Source organism: Trematomus bernacchii, unplaced genomic scaffold (assembly GCF_902827165.1).
Source record: "Trematomus bernacchii unplaced genomic scaffold, fTreBer1.1, whole genome shotgun sequence".
Taxonomy (NCBI): Eukaryota; Metazoa; Chordata; class Actinopteri; order Perciformes; family Nototheniidae; genus Trematomus; species Trematomus bernacchii.
The window spans coordinates 4,984,022-4,998,738 of NW_022987547.1; the positions used below are offsets into that span (position 1 = coordinate 4,984,022).

General features: G+C 42.6%; 1 protein-coding gene across 1 annotated transcript in view; it reads right to left on the reverse strand.

Annotated features, from left to right (window-relative positions):
• rgs3a (regulator of G protein signaling 3a) overlaps nucleotides 1–9,373 on the reverse strand; it is a 127,603-nt gene extending 118,230 nt beyond the window's left edge. The window contains exon 1 of the mRNA XM_034122862.1: nucleotides 9,280–9,373. Within this exon, the coding sequence (XP_033978753.1) occupies nucleotides 9,280–9,358 (79 nt within the window). The 5' untranslated portion in view covers nucleotides 9,359–9,373. The remainder of the gene's footprint in view (nucleotides 1–9,279) is intronic.
• Between the last annotated feature and the right edge of the window lie 5,344 nt (nucleotides 9,374–14,717).

A 14,717-nucleotide genomic window follows, 5' to 3' on the forward strand; every position in this document is an offset into this window, starting at 1 on the left:
TGATTGCTGTCTTGTTATTGTCGGGCTACTTTCTGGTGACGACAGTGTTCTCGCCTCCTCTCCCATAAAGTTGCCCTTATGATGCTCTTTCGAAAGTTCTGCTTGTGGCGTTGTGCCCGAGCTATCTTTAGCATTTGAGTTCCCAGCTTTCGCTTCGTCTCTCATTTAATTCGTATGGAAAGCCCACAGTGCCATCATTTGCCTGTTTTTTGTTAGGTGCAGAGAGTAAGGTAAGTTCTGGCCAGAGTTACTACTGTAACTACGGTCCTAGGCCATGCAACTACGGCATGGTTACTGCTGTAACCATGGCCTATGGTTCTTGCGGGCTGTTCTATTCCTTAGAAGCGAATTAGCTTCATTCTCAGCGACTGCAGTAGCGCTATATTGTTGTATTTACCACTCCTAGTGCTAGTCTCCTAGCACTCAGGTTCCGCAGGCCGACCCAGGCTAGCGCCTTCTTCAGGCATAACCCTGCCCCTTTCATTCCCACTGTTCCTCCTTTAGAGGAGTACCTGAGGGAGCTCCATGCATGCTAGAGACACACCAGGGCCCTCTCCCACTCTGCTGCCATGCAGGATCCGGCGAGGGTGGGGCTGGGTCGCTTGCCATCCATTGAGCCTGCAATCGCCTCCCCGATTCTGGCCCCGGATGCCAGGCGCCCTCGGCCTCAGTGCAGGGTCACAAACGAGCTGCTCTGTAAGGCCTACGACACAGCGGCACGGGAACTCCCTCTCCCATCTGATACTGGCTGTCTCTACCTCTCTGCAGCAGGCACCGGCTGAGCCTTCTTTGCTGGGCCTCAGTGATGCATCACTGCAAGCCTTTGCCCTAATGCTAGGGAATTGGGACGAGTCATGTCCTTTTGGTGCAGACTCGTCGCCAGGTTTGGCCTGCTTAGTCACCACTGTCGGAGACATGTCCTCCGTAGTGTGCCAGTCGAGTCAGGGGAGCTGTTTGGGGCAGCTGCCCTGTAGGCATTGGAGCGTGCTGCCCAAGCTAGGCAGACCAGGCAGCAGCTCTCGGGTCTTTATAGGCCTGTGCCCACTCCCAGCAGGCCCAGGGGCCCCTCTAGCAGCCGCACTCAGCCACCAGCTTACAGTGGTGGTCTCCCCAGCAGCAGCTCAGCTACTGGGCTGTCTGTACTTCCGGCCCTTGGGTGGTTTTCACCTTAACCCAGGGGTACGAACCGCAGTTCCGGCCCCTAGCCTTCGGCCGGGCCAAAATGACAGTCGTCAGCGATCCGGCAGATGCCCTAGCTCTAGCCCAAGAGTTGTCCGTCCTTCTGCCCAAGGAGGCAATCGAGCCAGTAGACCCTCTGCTTAGCCCAGGGGGTTCTACTCTGCGTACTTTCTCGTGGCCAAGAAAGTCGGCGGATTTCACCTGCTCTTGGACCTCAGAGGAATCGACAGATTCCTGGAGGTGCTGCCATTCCATATGCTGACCGCAGCACATGCACAGGGGGAGTGGTTCGCAACCGTGGACTTTAGGGATGCCTACTTCCTCGCGGGCCGGGCAAGAGGGTGCCTGATATTCAGTTCCTCCGGCCCTTGGGCAGACTGATGGCTGCCTCAGCCGTTGGGCCCTTAGGCCCGCTGTCGTTGTGCCCCATGCAGATGTGACTGATCAGCCTTCTCTTGGATGCCAAGTGGCACAGGCACAGGAAAGTCAGAGCGTTGCAGCGTTGTCTCCACTCTCTGTCACGCTGGAGGGGCAGGGTCTATCTCCTGATGGGCGTGCCCATGGGCGCCATCCCATCCCGCCAGGAGACCGTCACCATAGGTGCATGTCTCTTAGGGTGGGGGGCAGTGCGGCAGGGCAGGACCGCTCAGGGTCAGTGGTCTGCCCAGGAGTGTGCACGCCATGTCAACGTACTAGAGCTTCGGGCTGTGCAGCTTGCACTCACGCACTTTCTACCCCAACTGAGGGGCAAGAATATGCATGTTCCTTGGGACAGCAGGTACACTGTTGCCCAGACGGCAGTCCCTTCTAGATAGTGGACATTCTCACTCCACTCTGAATTTATGTGGCTGCTATTTCTGCCCGACATGTTCGGGTCGACGGCGCCACGGCGGGGTGCCTCAGGTCGGTGTCCCTCTTCCTGAAGAGGGGCTTTACGGCAGCGTCCCCCTAGCACCCCGAGGGCTCCGGCTTGGGACCTGCCCCTGCTGCCGGATGCCCTATCATCTCCTCCCTTCGAGCCCCTGGCCCAGGTGGGGCTTTGGTGGCTGCCCACGAAGGCAGCATTTCTGCTTGCCATGGCCTCAGGGAGGCAAGTCGGGGAGTTACATGTCATCTCCATAAACGATACATGCCCGAGGTGGGACTCTCAGGTGTTGCCCTTGGCATTCCTGCCCAGGGTGCTTCCCAAACCCACTTCAATCAGCCTGCCCAGCTGGCACGCTTTGACATTCGGGAGAACGGCACGTCGAAGTTGCTGTGCCCCTGTGGGTGCCCAAAGGGCGAATATCGAGGCTACTGCCTGTATACGGCAGTCGGAGCAACTCTTGTTTTTGCCATAGCGGCACTAAAGGAGGTGTCCCCTCTACCAGTGGCTGGCCCACTGGGTCGTCGATACCATCTCACATGCCAGTGGCCGCCCCCTGCCATCTGGGCTGAGATACCACTGCAAGGAGCATCTCAACATCTTGGGCTGCCCCTGGAGACCATCTGCGCCGCGGCGTCGTGGGCGTCTTCTGGCACATTCTCCAGTTATCGGGTTAATGTCGCCACTCCCCATTCTTTGGGCGTGGTCCTTTTGCCGAGCTCCGCTGCTTCCAGTAGTGAGCCAGGGCTTGGATTCTTCATGACATGGTTGGTATAAGTCATCCAGTGCTAAAAGCACCGCCTCTGGCGGTCAGTAGGGACGAAATAGAACGATAGTTACGGCTGTAACTACGGTTCTATGAGTCCCGGATGACCGCCAGAGTTTCCTGTCACTCAGAACTCTTGTGTGCTCGCGAGAAGATTCTGGGAACAGATCCTCTGACGACACCGGCTGATATAGCCGGTGTCACGTGGGTCACAGGTGACTTTGTTGTTATTGGTATTCGAGCTGCGCATGCGCACGATGGACATATCCAGTGCTAAAAGCACCGCCTCTGGCGGTCATCCGGGACTCATAGAACCGTAGTTACAGCCGTAACTATCGTTATAATGGTAAACAGGTTCTTGTCACTGCTGGGAAATCCATCTTGTTTAAATGGTTAAAATGTATCCATGTTTGCAGTAAACAGTCAGCAGGAGCTTTATTGATCCTTTAATGGAATTCTCAACACTGCAGGTGATGCATGCTAAGTCGATACATTGCTCTAATTGATAAATACATTAGCCTGCTTTGTAACATCAGCTCAAAAGGGATAAACATAGTTCTTTATGGGTGATACCGATAGAAGTGGTTCCAGTGGTTTTCAAAGACAGGGGAGAGAGAATCTAATAAATAGTAGGCACAAAAGAGAAAAAAGCAGATGGCCTGTAAGAATGGAACAATGATATTTTGGAAGCAAAGGTTGCAGATGCGAGTGTAGGAGTGAATTAATAGGGCCTGGCAGACAAGACAGCGCTGTGGGTCAATACATGCATAACTGAAAACACACCCACGACTCACGCACACCAATGCAGTAATAAATGGCCACTGCGCACACTGCTCTGAATGCTCAACCTCTGAATAAATCACTACGACTTATGCACGACTACCCAATCCACTCTAATCAGAGACATTTGCATCATGAAGTTCAAACGCCTTAAACATTTAAAATGTATTAAATGTTCCAAAGTTCTACCAATATTGATGAATTTGACATCTGAAGGCAAATTTGTGATTTAGGGTTGTATGAATAATTCAGAATTGACTTGGATTGGATCTACTGAGGATCTTTATCACGTGCTGTTCCCAAATCCCTCTTCCATTGCTTTGTCTCTTCAGAAATACAAAGAGATGCCATCCTCAGTCATTCTGTGTTGATGTGCTTGGCAAGATTTAGAGCTAGGTTGGATTAAAAATTCCAGCCTGCTCCAGGGGAAGGAAGGTCAAGGTAACACAAGTATTTAATGTCAGAAGAAAGGCCAGCCTTACAGAGAGAAAGGGGGTTTAGTAACTAAAATAGTGCAGCATGAAGTTTTATAACAGAGACCCATCAACAGTAAAAGGTACTTTGATGAGGCATAACGGGTAATAATTACAGAAGGAAAAATGAACTAGTGTGCTTTAGAAAACATACTGCTTGACTACAAAAGGTGAAAGAGGCTTCATTTCTTCGTGTTTGCATTTAACAGAGATGCAACGCTATGAAGCTTCAAATGAAAAGATTAACTTCCCAGAAACCTTAATTATTTTACTTCCTCTCATCCTATAAACACAATCAGTTTGCAAACATAATTAGTCTCCGGTATAGGAGAAAGATGTGAATGGTGTCTGAGTTTGCAGACTTCCACTTAAGTAAAAACGCCAATTAAACCTTCATTTAAGTGCCTTTGAAACAGCAGACTATTATTAAGAAATGTATGTTGTTTTCAATCAATAAAGCCAATGTCCATGTTCAACACGTTGTCCTCAAACTTCAACATCAAGTAGTGTTTATCGTCCTTTCCTCAGTGTTGTTTGTGCAGCTATTTCCCAGAAGGTTCTGCGTGGAACAGATAAGTCAGATGCTGTTGTTATTTCTTTGTCTGCATGAGCTAAAGTATTTTTATTTCTGACTTAACACCTTTTATAAATTGAGAGAAATGTGGTTTGCTAAATACTGTGCAGCATGTTTAATCAGTATGTAATGGAAAAAGAATACACAGATGTTTAAGAACAAAAAAAGGTGTAGCCATTAAAAAAAGATGCAAGACACTAACATTGATGTTGACAGTGAGTCACTCGCCATCTGAGTATTCCCACGTTCACATGTCAGCCCATTTAGTCACCATAGTGCTGTCCAGTAACAAGACATGAGCACAGCCACATCACGCTTATCTGGAATCAATTTGGTATAGATTACAGATATTGATGAATGTGATTTCTTTATAAATGCAAACTTTAAAAACACAGACACATTTAGACAACATGTACTTTGTGTGTGGCTCCCTTTGCTCTGCCAAAGGCAAATCGAAAATGTCATCCAACCATGTGTCAGATATCGTGGATGAACTTCAATATCTGCTCTTTCGTGTCCATTTGGCCACATTTTGTCAGACAGCATTTGAAATGTCCTACTCTGTCATTGCAGCGGGCGCTCTGTCAGTGTTGCTGTCACTCAAAACGAAGCTACCGCCATCTTCCTCTGAGGCTTTAGTCACGTTGCAGATAACAACCCAGTTCATGTCCTGATCCTTCTTAAGGTGTCCTTGCACCTTTCTTACAAAAAAGACACATTCAATTCAGGAATGGAATGAAATGTCTAATTTACAACTTGTTTTTTGAAGTACAGAATGTCATCGAAAAAATAAATCTTCCATTGAAAGACCAAAGAAAGGGAGTAAAGGCCATACTCTAGCTGATCAGAAGGTTGTGTTGTGAAACTATGTGTGTCTTGGTTATCCTGTACCTCCCACTCCCTCTCTGTGCTTTATTAAGCTTTGCTGCTTCTCGGTCACATTTGCATTTGAAAACCTGTGCCCCACTAGCATCCAATAAGGCTAACCGAGAGGACACTGTTGGTCTTTATGTGAAAGTTAAAGTAGCAATTATCAGCAGAAAGGAACAAAAAATGGGCGGGAGTTCATCCATGTCCTGCAGGGACGTGCACAGGTACGGGCTTATGTTGCCCGGGCAACAGCCCGTTTGCCATTTTTGTCTGACCTGCCTCTCGGAGAGAGCGAGTTTTTTTTCTTTTTTCTATTGTGGCCGAATCAACATGATAAGCCCACAATTAGTCCCTTTTTCCAGTTTAGAGCAATAGCCCCTCCAAATGTCTGTGCACGTCCCTGATGTCCTGTAACATTTCTGTGAGAACGGGAACTAATTTAAAAAGTTGGGAAACTGCTGTGTATAGGATTCAAAGTTCCCTCTGGGGCGAGCGCCAATTCATCCCTCAGGGGGAACAAAGAGCAGATTAGATGAGAGACATTTAAGGTGTCCTCCTATTTCCTCGCTGAATTTCTTTAAACGGGCGCATTATATAACTTCCCAAAACTCACCTTTCTCCGTTTTGGCTGCCAGAAACCAGTGGGATGGAGCTAATCAGACGAGTAGATCAAAGTTATTGTGTCCATTTAATCCATAAAAAGGGAGACATCGATACTCAGATGCCAATATGACAGATGCAACAGCAGAGCACTGTTTGATGGTTTCAAAGAGAAAGGTCTGGGGGGATTTAGTATTCATTATCTGGAAGACTCCACATTTCATATTTCTGAAAGGCCTTTGCCTTTGTTTAATAGTTTTTTAATCGGTAATGCTCTGTGCACTTTAATCATAACCAAAAGGAACTTCCATCAATTACACAAAGTCTCTGGCAGGCTTATCCGTTCTGAGGATAAGAAAAAGTATTGGTCCATGGAAAGACATTTTTTCTTAATGAAAATACAAATAATGTGATCCGAAAAAAGCACGAAACTCTGACGCATTTATTTTGTAAAATGCTTATATATATCTATGTATTAATATTAATAATAATTGCTTACATTAATTAATGGAAAATCTTGGAAAATCACAAACTCTTATTTAAAGCGCCCAGAGCAGGAGCCACAAAAATAGGCTATTGGGATCCACGCAATGTTTGATATATTGTAACAAAATTATATTCAGAAATTAGAACTTTCTCATTTCATTTTCTGTAGAAGCAAATCTGTTTTTGAAGTCCAATTCTGATTTCTGGGTTGTAAATTCATCATCAGATAAAGGGTAAGAATAAAGTACAGTGATTCCTTGAAAGAGATTTATCTCTGAATAATATACATAAAAAAAACGCTCTTTATCTTTAGGCCTGGAAACCCTCTTTATACTTTCAGAGCTTTTTCATCCATTCTCCAAAGTCTTCTCTTGTTCCTTTTTCCTCATACTCCATTCAGTGGTGCAGTGATCAACTCTGCAGTGCAGGCGCAACTGTCAAACAAAACGTAGCATAAGACACAAACACTGAACAAAGAAAGAAATGACTTGGCTCCAACCACTCCAGTCAGAATTATACAACAAGATCTGTCAAGTTACTTTACATTTTCAGGCAGCAAACTGGGACATTTTCTGGGACTATTAGGCAGCAAAAACACAAACAATTCAGTCCTAGTAAGAACACGTCTTTGTGTGAAGAGTGGTTTGTAGAAGGGAAACATCTTCCGTTGATAAGACACACATTCTCAAGGGGAAGTGAAAACCTTAGGTTCTGACCAGGTGGGTGACTGTAACTCACTCTTTGGCAGAAAAACACCTTTCCCTGAGGGGACAGCAGACACACTCCACCAAACAAAATGTACTTTCTGGAAGAAGTCAAGCTCATGGCAAAGTTTGACCCAGTTCTGAAAGGGCACGCTATCAGAATGAGCTAAGTAAGTCCCCAAGAGGGCGGATTTTCCATAACATGACAGATATCAGAATTGAAAGATGGAGTTATTGTTTTAGATGGAATGCAAGATGTCAAAAGCAACTAGATTATGATGCTGAAGTAAAACAGAAATAAGGTAAAGTAGCAAAAAGGCTTTGACGTCAGAGAGAAAGCTACCAATGGTACATCAACATTGTTTCATGTAGAGATGTCCCGATCCGATCACGTGATCGGAGCCGATCACGTGATTTTCAAAAGATCGGAATCGGGAGAAAAAAATCGGGGATCGGGATTATTTTTTTTTTTTTTTTATAAATATTTTTATTATTTTATTTTATGTTACAAAACAAAAATGACCATGTTCACGTCTTAAAGTCATCCTGAGGCCTTAGTTTTGGTTTAAAATTACACAACATCATGTATGTGTTGCTTCTTTTGGGCTTCTTTTCATAGACCTGGTTGCTTATTTCTCTCAAATCTGGCAACAGAGTGGGCGCAGTGTCTAATAGTAACAGTAAGCTAACAAGAGGCTACGTTCAGCTGGTGACTCGGGAGTCGGGACAGAGAAAATGTCAGGAGTTTGGAAGTATTATAAAATTGATACTAACAGCCAGATTGGTAACAGCCAGATGCAATGTTTGCAAGGCGGAGGTTCCGCGTGGTGGAAAGAACAGAGCTACGTTCAACACGACCAATCTAATACGCCTCCTGAGAAACAAACACCAACAACAACACGACGAGTACACAGCGGCCACTCAGGTAACGGCACTGAAACAACCGACACTTTCAGAGACTTTTAAAAGGAAAGAGAAACTGCCCCAGAACAGTGAAAAGGCCAAAAAAATAACAGCCACGATAGCTGAATTCATCGCGTTGGATGACCAGCCGTTATCTGTTACCTTTTTTTTCTCTTAATGCATTGCATAAAGATCGGATCGGGAAAAATCGGTATCGGCAGATTGTCAAAATCAAATGATCGGAATCGGATCGGGAGCAAAAAAAGGTGATCGGGACATCCCTAGTTTCATGCAGATATAAAGGTTTCTTCTCTTGGCCTGAACTTCCAAAAGGCAAGGACAGCTCTCGGGTGCATCTCCTTTAATATACTAAATAAAGACCTGACCTATTATTGACCGATTTATTGAAACACTAGTGTTTCAAATGCACATTAAAGCAATTATTTGTTGTACTGTAACTACGTGTCAATTTAATCAAAATTAAAAAAACAGATACATCTCTCATCTCTGATTATTTACTACAAAGCTGCATGGAAATGAATCCTCAGATGAGTCCTTTAAATCCAGCCACAGTCAGAATTTTAGACTCATCATGACACCCCCACACATGCATTGCAGGCATTACAAACAAAAGCCAAACCCAACATCTATATATTTGTGTGTGCAAAGATATATACTGGATAAAGGATGTGACTTTAGTCCTAGAGTAAACAGTACAGGTGCACCCTCCTTCAGTTTGGATAGCACCCTCCATAAATGATTCAGGGTGTCACCAGATAAGCAGGGGCAGCCTCATTACCAGACCAAAGGACTTGTTGCAACATCAAGCTCACTTGTTGCTGCGAGTAATTTGCGTCTCACGTTGCAGGATCGAGTGCTGGCAAAAACACAATCCTTTCATATCATTTTGACACATTCCTTTACAGTTATGATGCATTTAGACAAACAGATATTCTTTTGTATCCTTTTAAGTTGATGCTGTTATGAACACATGCCAAAAGCATCTTAACGATCAAACAGTAAAGTCTCAAACTATGGTGTATTTTCCTGCACAAAGACTGAAAAATAATAATCCTCACCATGAGTATTGAGGAGGAAGGACGGCGTCTCAGGTAAACTGGCGGGGGGGTTCCGCAGGAAAACTCGGAGACGGGACATCGTGGAGAGAGCATGCTAGCTGCCACTGTGGAAGAGATGGTTTCATCAGCTGAGGACTAGAAACTTGATGCCTGTGTGTGTGTGTGTGTGTGTGTGTGTGTGTGTGTGTGTGTGTGTGTGTGTGTGTGTGTGTGTGTGTGTGTGTGTGTGTGTGTGTGTGTGAAGTTATGTAGCCTCTGGCCATGGTTTTATAATGATCTGCCCTGTACTAAATGTAGCTTGTAAAGGGCAAAGAGTAATAGTAAAATTACTAGATTAGATATGGTTGGCTATATTTTGAGTGGCACCACATATACATAAAATAAATTGCAGGATTCATCTGAACATTTGTATACTACCCGTCTCATCTGCCTGTTTATTGTTACTAATGATCCACCTACTGGTGACAGATGGCTTTGAATTTGCAGTCGAACAATATTGTTACAGCAAAGACTGTTTTCTATTAAAATACAGCCATTTCCTGGTTTCATATGGGCTTATTTGTTTTTTACATTTGAAGTTGAACAAAGCCAATATGGGCTATGTTCATTGTACTCCCAGTCCCTACAACTGCCAGCTTTTAGATGGATTTTCAGTCAATTGACAAATGTTGACAGACAAAAGTGTGAGAGCACAAGGTTAGCTTTACAATGCCTGCTCAGTTTCAAAGGATTGATCTGGTGGTTCCCATAAAGTCTTTTACCATTTACTTTATTGGTTGTTCTCACGATAAGAATACCTTCCAGAAAAATGATCATAAAACATCTTCTTTTCTTAAATATGAAAGATATGTTTGTCATTCATTCAAAAATGCTTTGTGTGAAGTGGATTTTTGGTAGAAAATATGTCATAGTAACAAGGAAAATATAATATTAACAAAAACGGTCACATCTGCGTCCAGAGCAACAACAAAGATAAGAGACAAAACATGTTTGTTTTTTTATGGACAGATTAAATCATCTGTGCAGATTGAACTAAACCATTGTTGTGGTTGTGTGGCTGTGTGGCAATAATCCAGATTATTTCACAGTAAGACTTAACACACCTCAGGGTGAAATGTGACACAGCAGTAATCACAACAGCACATTATGTTGACATCTTGCCCAGCGGCAGTGTACCAGTAACCCGGGGATGAACTTTTCTGCTAATCCTGATTACCAAATGGCTCACCCACCAAGAATCAAGTTTATTGAGGGGGATGAAATAAAGCCCATGTCCAAATGCGTACAGTTTACAACACTGTGTCCAAATTTAAATCAGCAAGTATTGTACACAAAGAATGCTAACAAAAATAGCATGCACTCAGATAACCTATTTTGGGCTCAGAAAGAATATAATTATCTTTTTTTGTAGTCTCTAGTCCGCTGCTCGGGACTTTAAAAAGTCACAATCCTTTTCCATCTTCCTCTCATTCTGTCCCTCCACAAAAAGTCCCTGATTCATTTGGGTCTTATCAGTTGAAGGGAAAACAAAAGAGTTTACTGGAACTCAGAAGCTGCTTCCCTCAAGGGGAAACTGGGCAGATAAAGCTATGTTGGCATGGCACGGTCTGTGTTAGGAGACGTAACTCGAATCTGTCAGTCCCCCACTTGTATACAAAATACACAAGTGCTTAGGACTTTTTAACAGAAGGAAAGACCCTTTGATACTTGACTAAATACTAAAAAAAAAGATTTACTCATATATGGGAATGTACGGGCCAAACTCAGAGACATCAGGTTGACCGGTTATCCACAAACATGACTATTAATCAAACATCTCATTGTGTGAATATTTTGTAAAAGTTCCAATTGACAACCCTACAATATGGTCGCATTATCAATATTGAGATATTGAAAAATATTGTGATTGTCTCGAATCCCTAGTGAAAAGGGCACATTTAAATCAGGATGTACAGGAACCTCGCATTTATATTGTTACCTTCAATTCAATAATTAAAAATCAAGAATAAAAATCTTTATATCAACTATTCCTAAATTCCTTCGGATTCAGGCATTATAAGTTAACATTAGGTACAATTTGTACAAGGCAGAAAAGTGTGAGGAAGGGGCAATAAGAGGTGCACCTGGAAGAGGAAGGTAGAGGCAAGGGAGACTTAATTAAGATAGTAGAGATAAATAGAATAGAAAAGAGCAAGACATGTTACTCGAAGAGATTAGTTTTCCGTTTGTGCCGGGAGATGGGGATGACTTTGCAGTTTTTACTGGGGCTGAATTGTTGAAGTAGAAGAGAGGAGGATGTGTGCAGAGATGTCCAGATTGCCTCAGGGGACAGCGGAGCACCTGCTGGCTGCACACAGCTGTGGCTGCTTCGTCAATTAAGAGAGAGGCACACTATATAGGTCTATTCAATACACAAACATGTAACAGATCAGACTGTGAGGCACTGACAGGCTACATTCAGAACAAATTCTTAATGAAAGATTACATCAAAATGAAGGAGATACCGTTCAATAATATTATTTTAATCTCATCATCCGAGCTGCCCCATTCATATATTTTAATTCCAGGTTTACATATTGCATTAATAAACAGCAGTCCTGATCTAATGGCTAAATATTAATCACAACAAGCAACATGTCAGTCCAATTTGTATACTGAAAGTTCTTAAAGTGACTTCAAGGAAATGCCAGAATGATGATAAACCGGAATTAGCAGAATTGTTATCAGTATTGTTTTCTTTACAGCTACACTAAAAGATGTTCATGTAAGTGCAGAGTAACTCACCTATTCAGCACAAATATTACCCATGTGAAGGTGACTATAATTGCAGTCGGTTAAAAAGGTAAAGAGGACAAATCCCAATCAAAGATGGTTGTGATTTCTAATTTTAGATATGAACCATATAGACTCACATGTTCAGGTATTCATTATGCTCTCTTTAATTCATTGTAAAAGGAGATAAAATATTGTCTACAGAGGTCTTAACTGATCCAGATGTGTTCCTTCTGCTTCCACTGTATCTGAAACACTGCTGACTGTACAGGAAGCTTTGTGTTTAAATTAGTCTGAGACTCAATGTATATTCCAATTAAATACAATCTTTATCATCCACATCCCGTGGACATCACTCAGTGTAGCTCTCTTTTGTCTGCCATAATACTACCTTTTTTATACAGTAGTATAAATAAATCGAATTGAAGACAAATTAAATGGATTTAAGAAAATGCATTTTGTATTGAGCCAAAGAGAAAACCAGCTCCTCACACGGATATATAGAAGAATATTGTTTCATTGTGGTTATATGTGTGTTGATAACATGCTGTTAAAGACGGTCAAGTTAGTTCAGTCAATTATAAAGTATTTTATATTTGTGTCCATATGCCAATATATTGACACTATGCACAAGAAATAGCTGAAATAACTGATTTATACCATAAGTAATCCAAGGCCGTCTAAGTTCATTTAGCCCATCATTTGAAGATTTGACAAAAAGACGATGGCACAACCTACTGGACATGTTATGAAACACATTTAAGGTTGATTCTGAAAGCACACTACACACAACAAATGATTATACTGTACTACTTTGAGAAATAACCTCCCTAATGGAAAACTCTACATGGAGAAAAAAAAATGCATTTACTACAAGTTGTAACTGTATTTTAAATGCATCCTATGCATGCATTTTAAATGTTTACTATATAACATGTGGTGAGTTGCAAGCTAATTTATTTTTGTATACATTGCATTAATGTTTCATGTAGTATAGATCAAATATATTATTAATATATTATGTAACGGCTAAAAAGTGTATCTCAGGCTTTGTACTATAGGGTGAATGTAAGTACGGTTGGTCCCTGCAACATCCACATGTAACCACAAGATGCTGCTAACTCTGCAACGGATCTGCAGACCATTTGTCTATTTTTTTTATTTTGAACATACACATTTTACTGGAAATATGGGGTAAGGTCAAATCTGTGTGCCATTATTTAATTTTGAATCGACTGAGATCTGCTTGCAATATAACACATAATCCCTCAAACAGGACTATGAACTCAATATTTATAATTGGTTTGGCATTATGCAATTACATGAATAAATGTGCTGCTCTACATCTTAAACACAATTGCAATACTGCATACAATACTAAACCCTATCCCTTATTAAGATTGGAGTAGATCTACAGGCAAGTTTTACTCTTAAAGCACGCTTAAAAGGTCCCATGTCATGCTTTTCTGGTTATTACCCGTCCCCTTGTGTGTTATGAAGGTTTTTCTGCATGTAAACGGTCTGCAGAGTCACAAACCCTCAAAGTACACCCTGTAGCGAGTAAAACTCTAACACAGAAAATACCTGTCTATGCTGCCCCAGAACGCCTCGTTGGGGATTTCTCTTTTTCCATTTTTTACTTCTTGGGCGTATAGTGACGTATTTCGGGTATAGTTACGTCCGCGGAGCCGTTACGTTTGGACAAATCCGCGGACTTCCTCACACACACACACACACTCGGCGGGACGTTGCGCGGCTCGCTGCTGCGAGGAGCAGGACACTGTGAGCTGGCTCACTGGTGTGGGGTCGGCGAGACAGCGAGACACCGCGGAACTCAGCCTGGGCACACACACAAACTCCCAGCCAGGCTGCGGGTGTGTGTGTGTTTCGCCCTTGGTTTCGCTGTGTCTCGCTGTCACAGCCACTGGGCTCACAGGGAGGGAGGGCAGGAGCTCCAACAAACCGTTTAGGACAGAGAGTGAATACACATAGTATACAGAGATGCTGTATGAGAAACCAATGTGAGTTTGGAAAATTGCACAATATAAATGTATTTTAGTATACCTCAACAATGGAATTATGATCAGTAGAAATGGCCATGACATGGGACCTTTAAGGAGTAGATACAATATAAAACACCTTTAAAATGTAATTGGAATGAAAACAAAAGTGAAAATGTAGCTTGAAATGTTAAGTATATTTATCTAAATGGCTTTCTTTGGGATTGTGGATGCCAACATGCATGGTTGGTTGTATCATATTGGATATTACTGTTCATTTCGTTGCACAATTAATCTGCTGCAATGTAAATATGTTTACCTATTTCCCAAAGCTACAGCTTCTGACGTTTGTGTCATCATACTGACGAAGCACCTGCACAAACAAAATACATAGGTGGTCAGACAAATAAAACCACAGTTCGAAAGGCATTTCTAGACTCTTGTGCACAGTGAATACATTTTTCTAAACTTGCTCCCAAAGTAAATGCACTCTTTCTATTTTGTACTGCAACGTTTGCACTGCACACCAATTCCCCAGTGTATAAATAGTTTTATATAATCTTATCTTGAACTAAACTAGAAACCAGAAGTTTGTCCTCAATAGAAAGAATACAAATAAACTTGTATTAATAGATTTTATGTTGAAACAGAAACTAATGGGTTGGT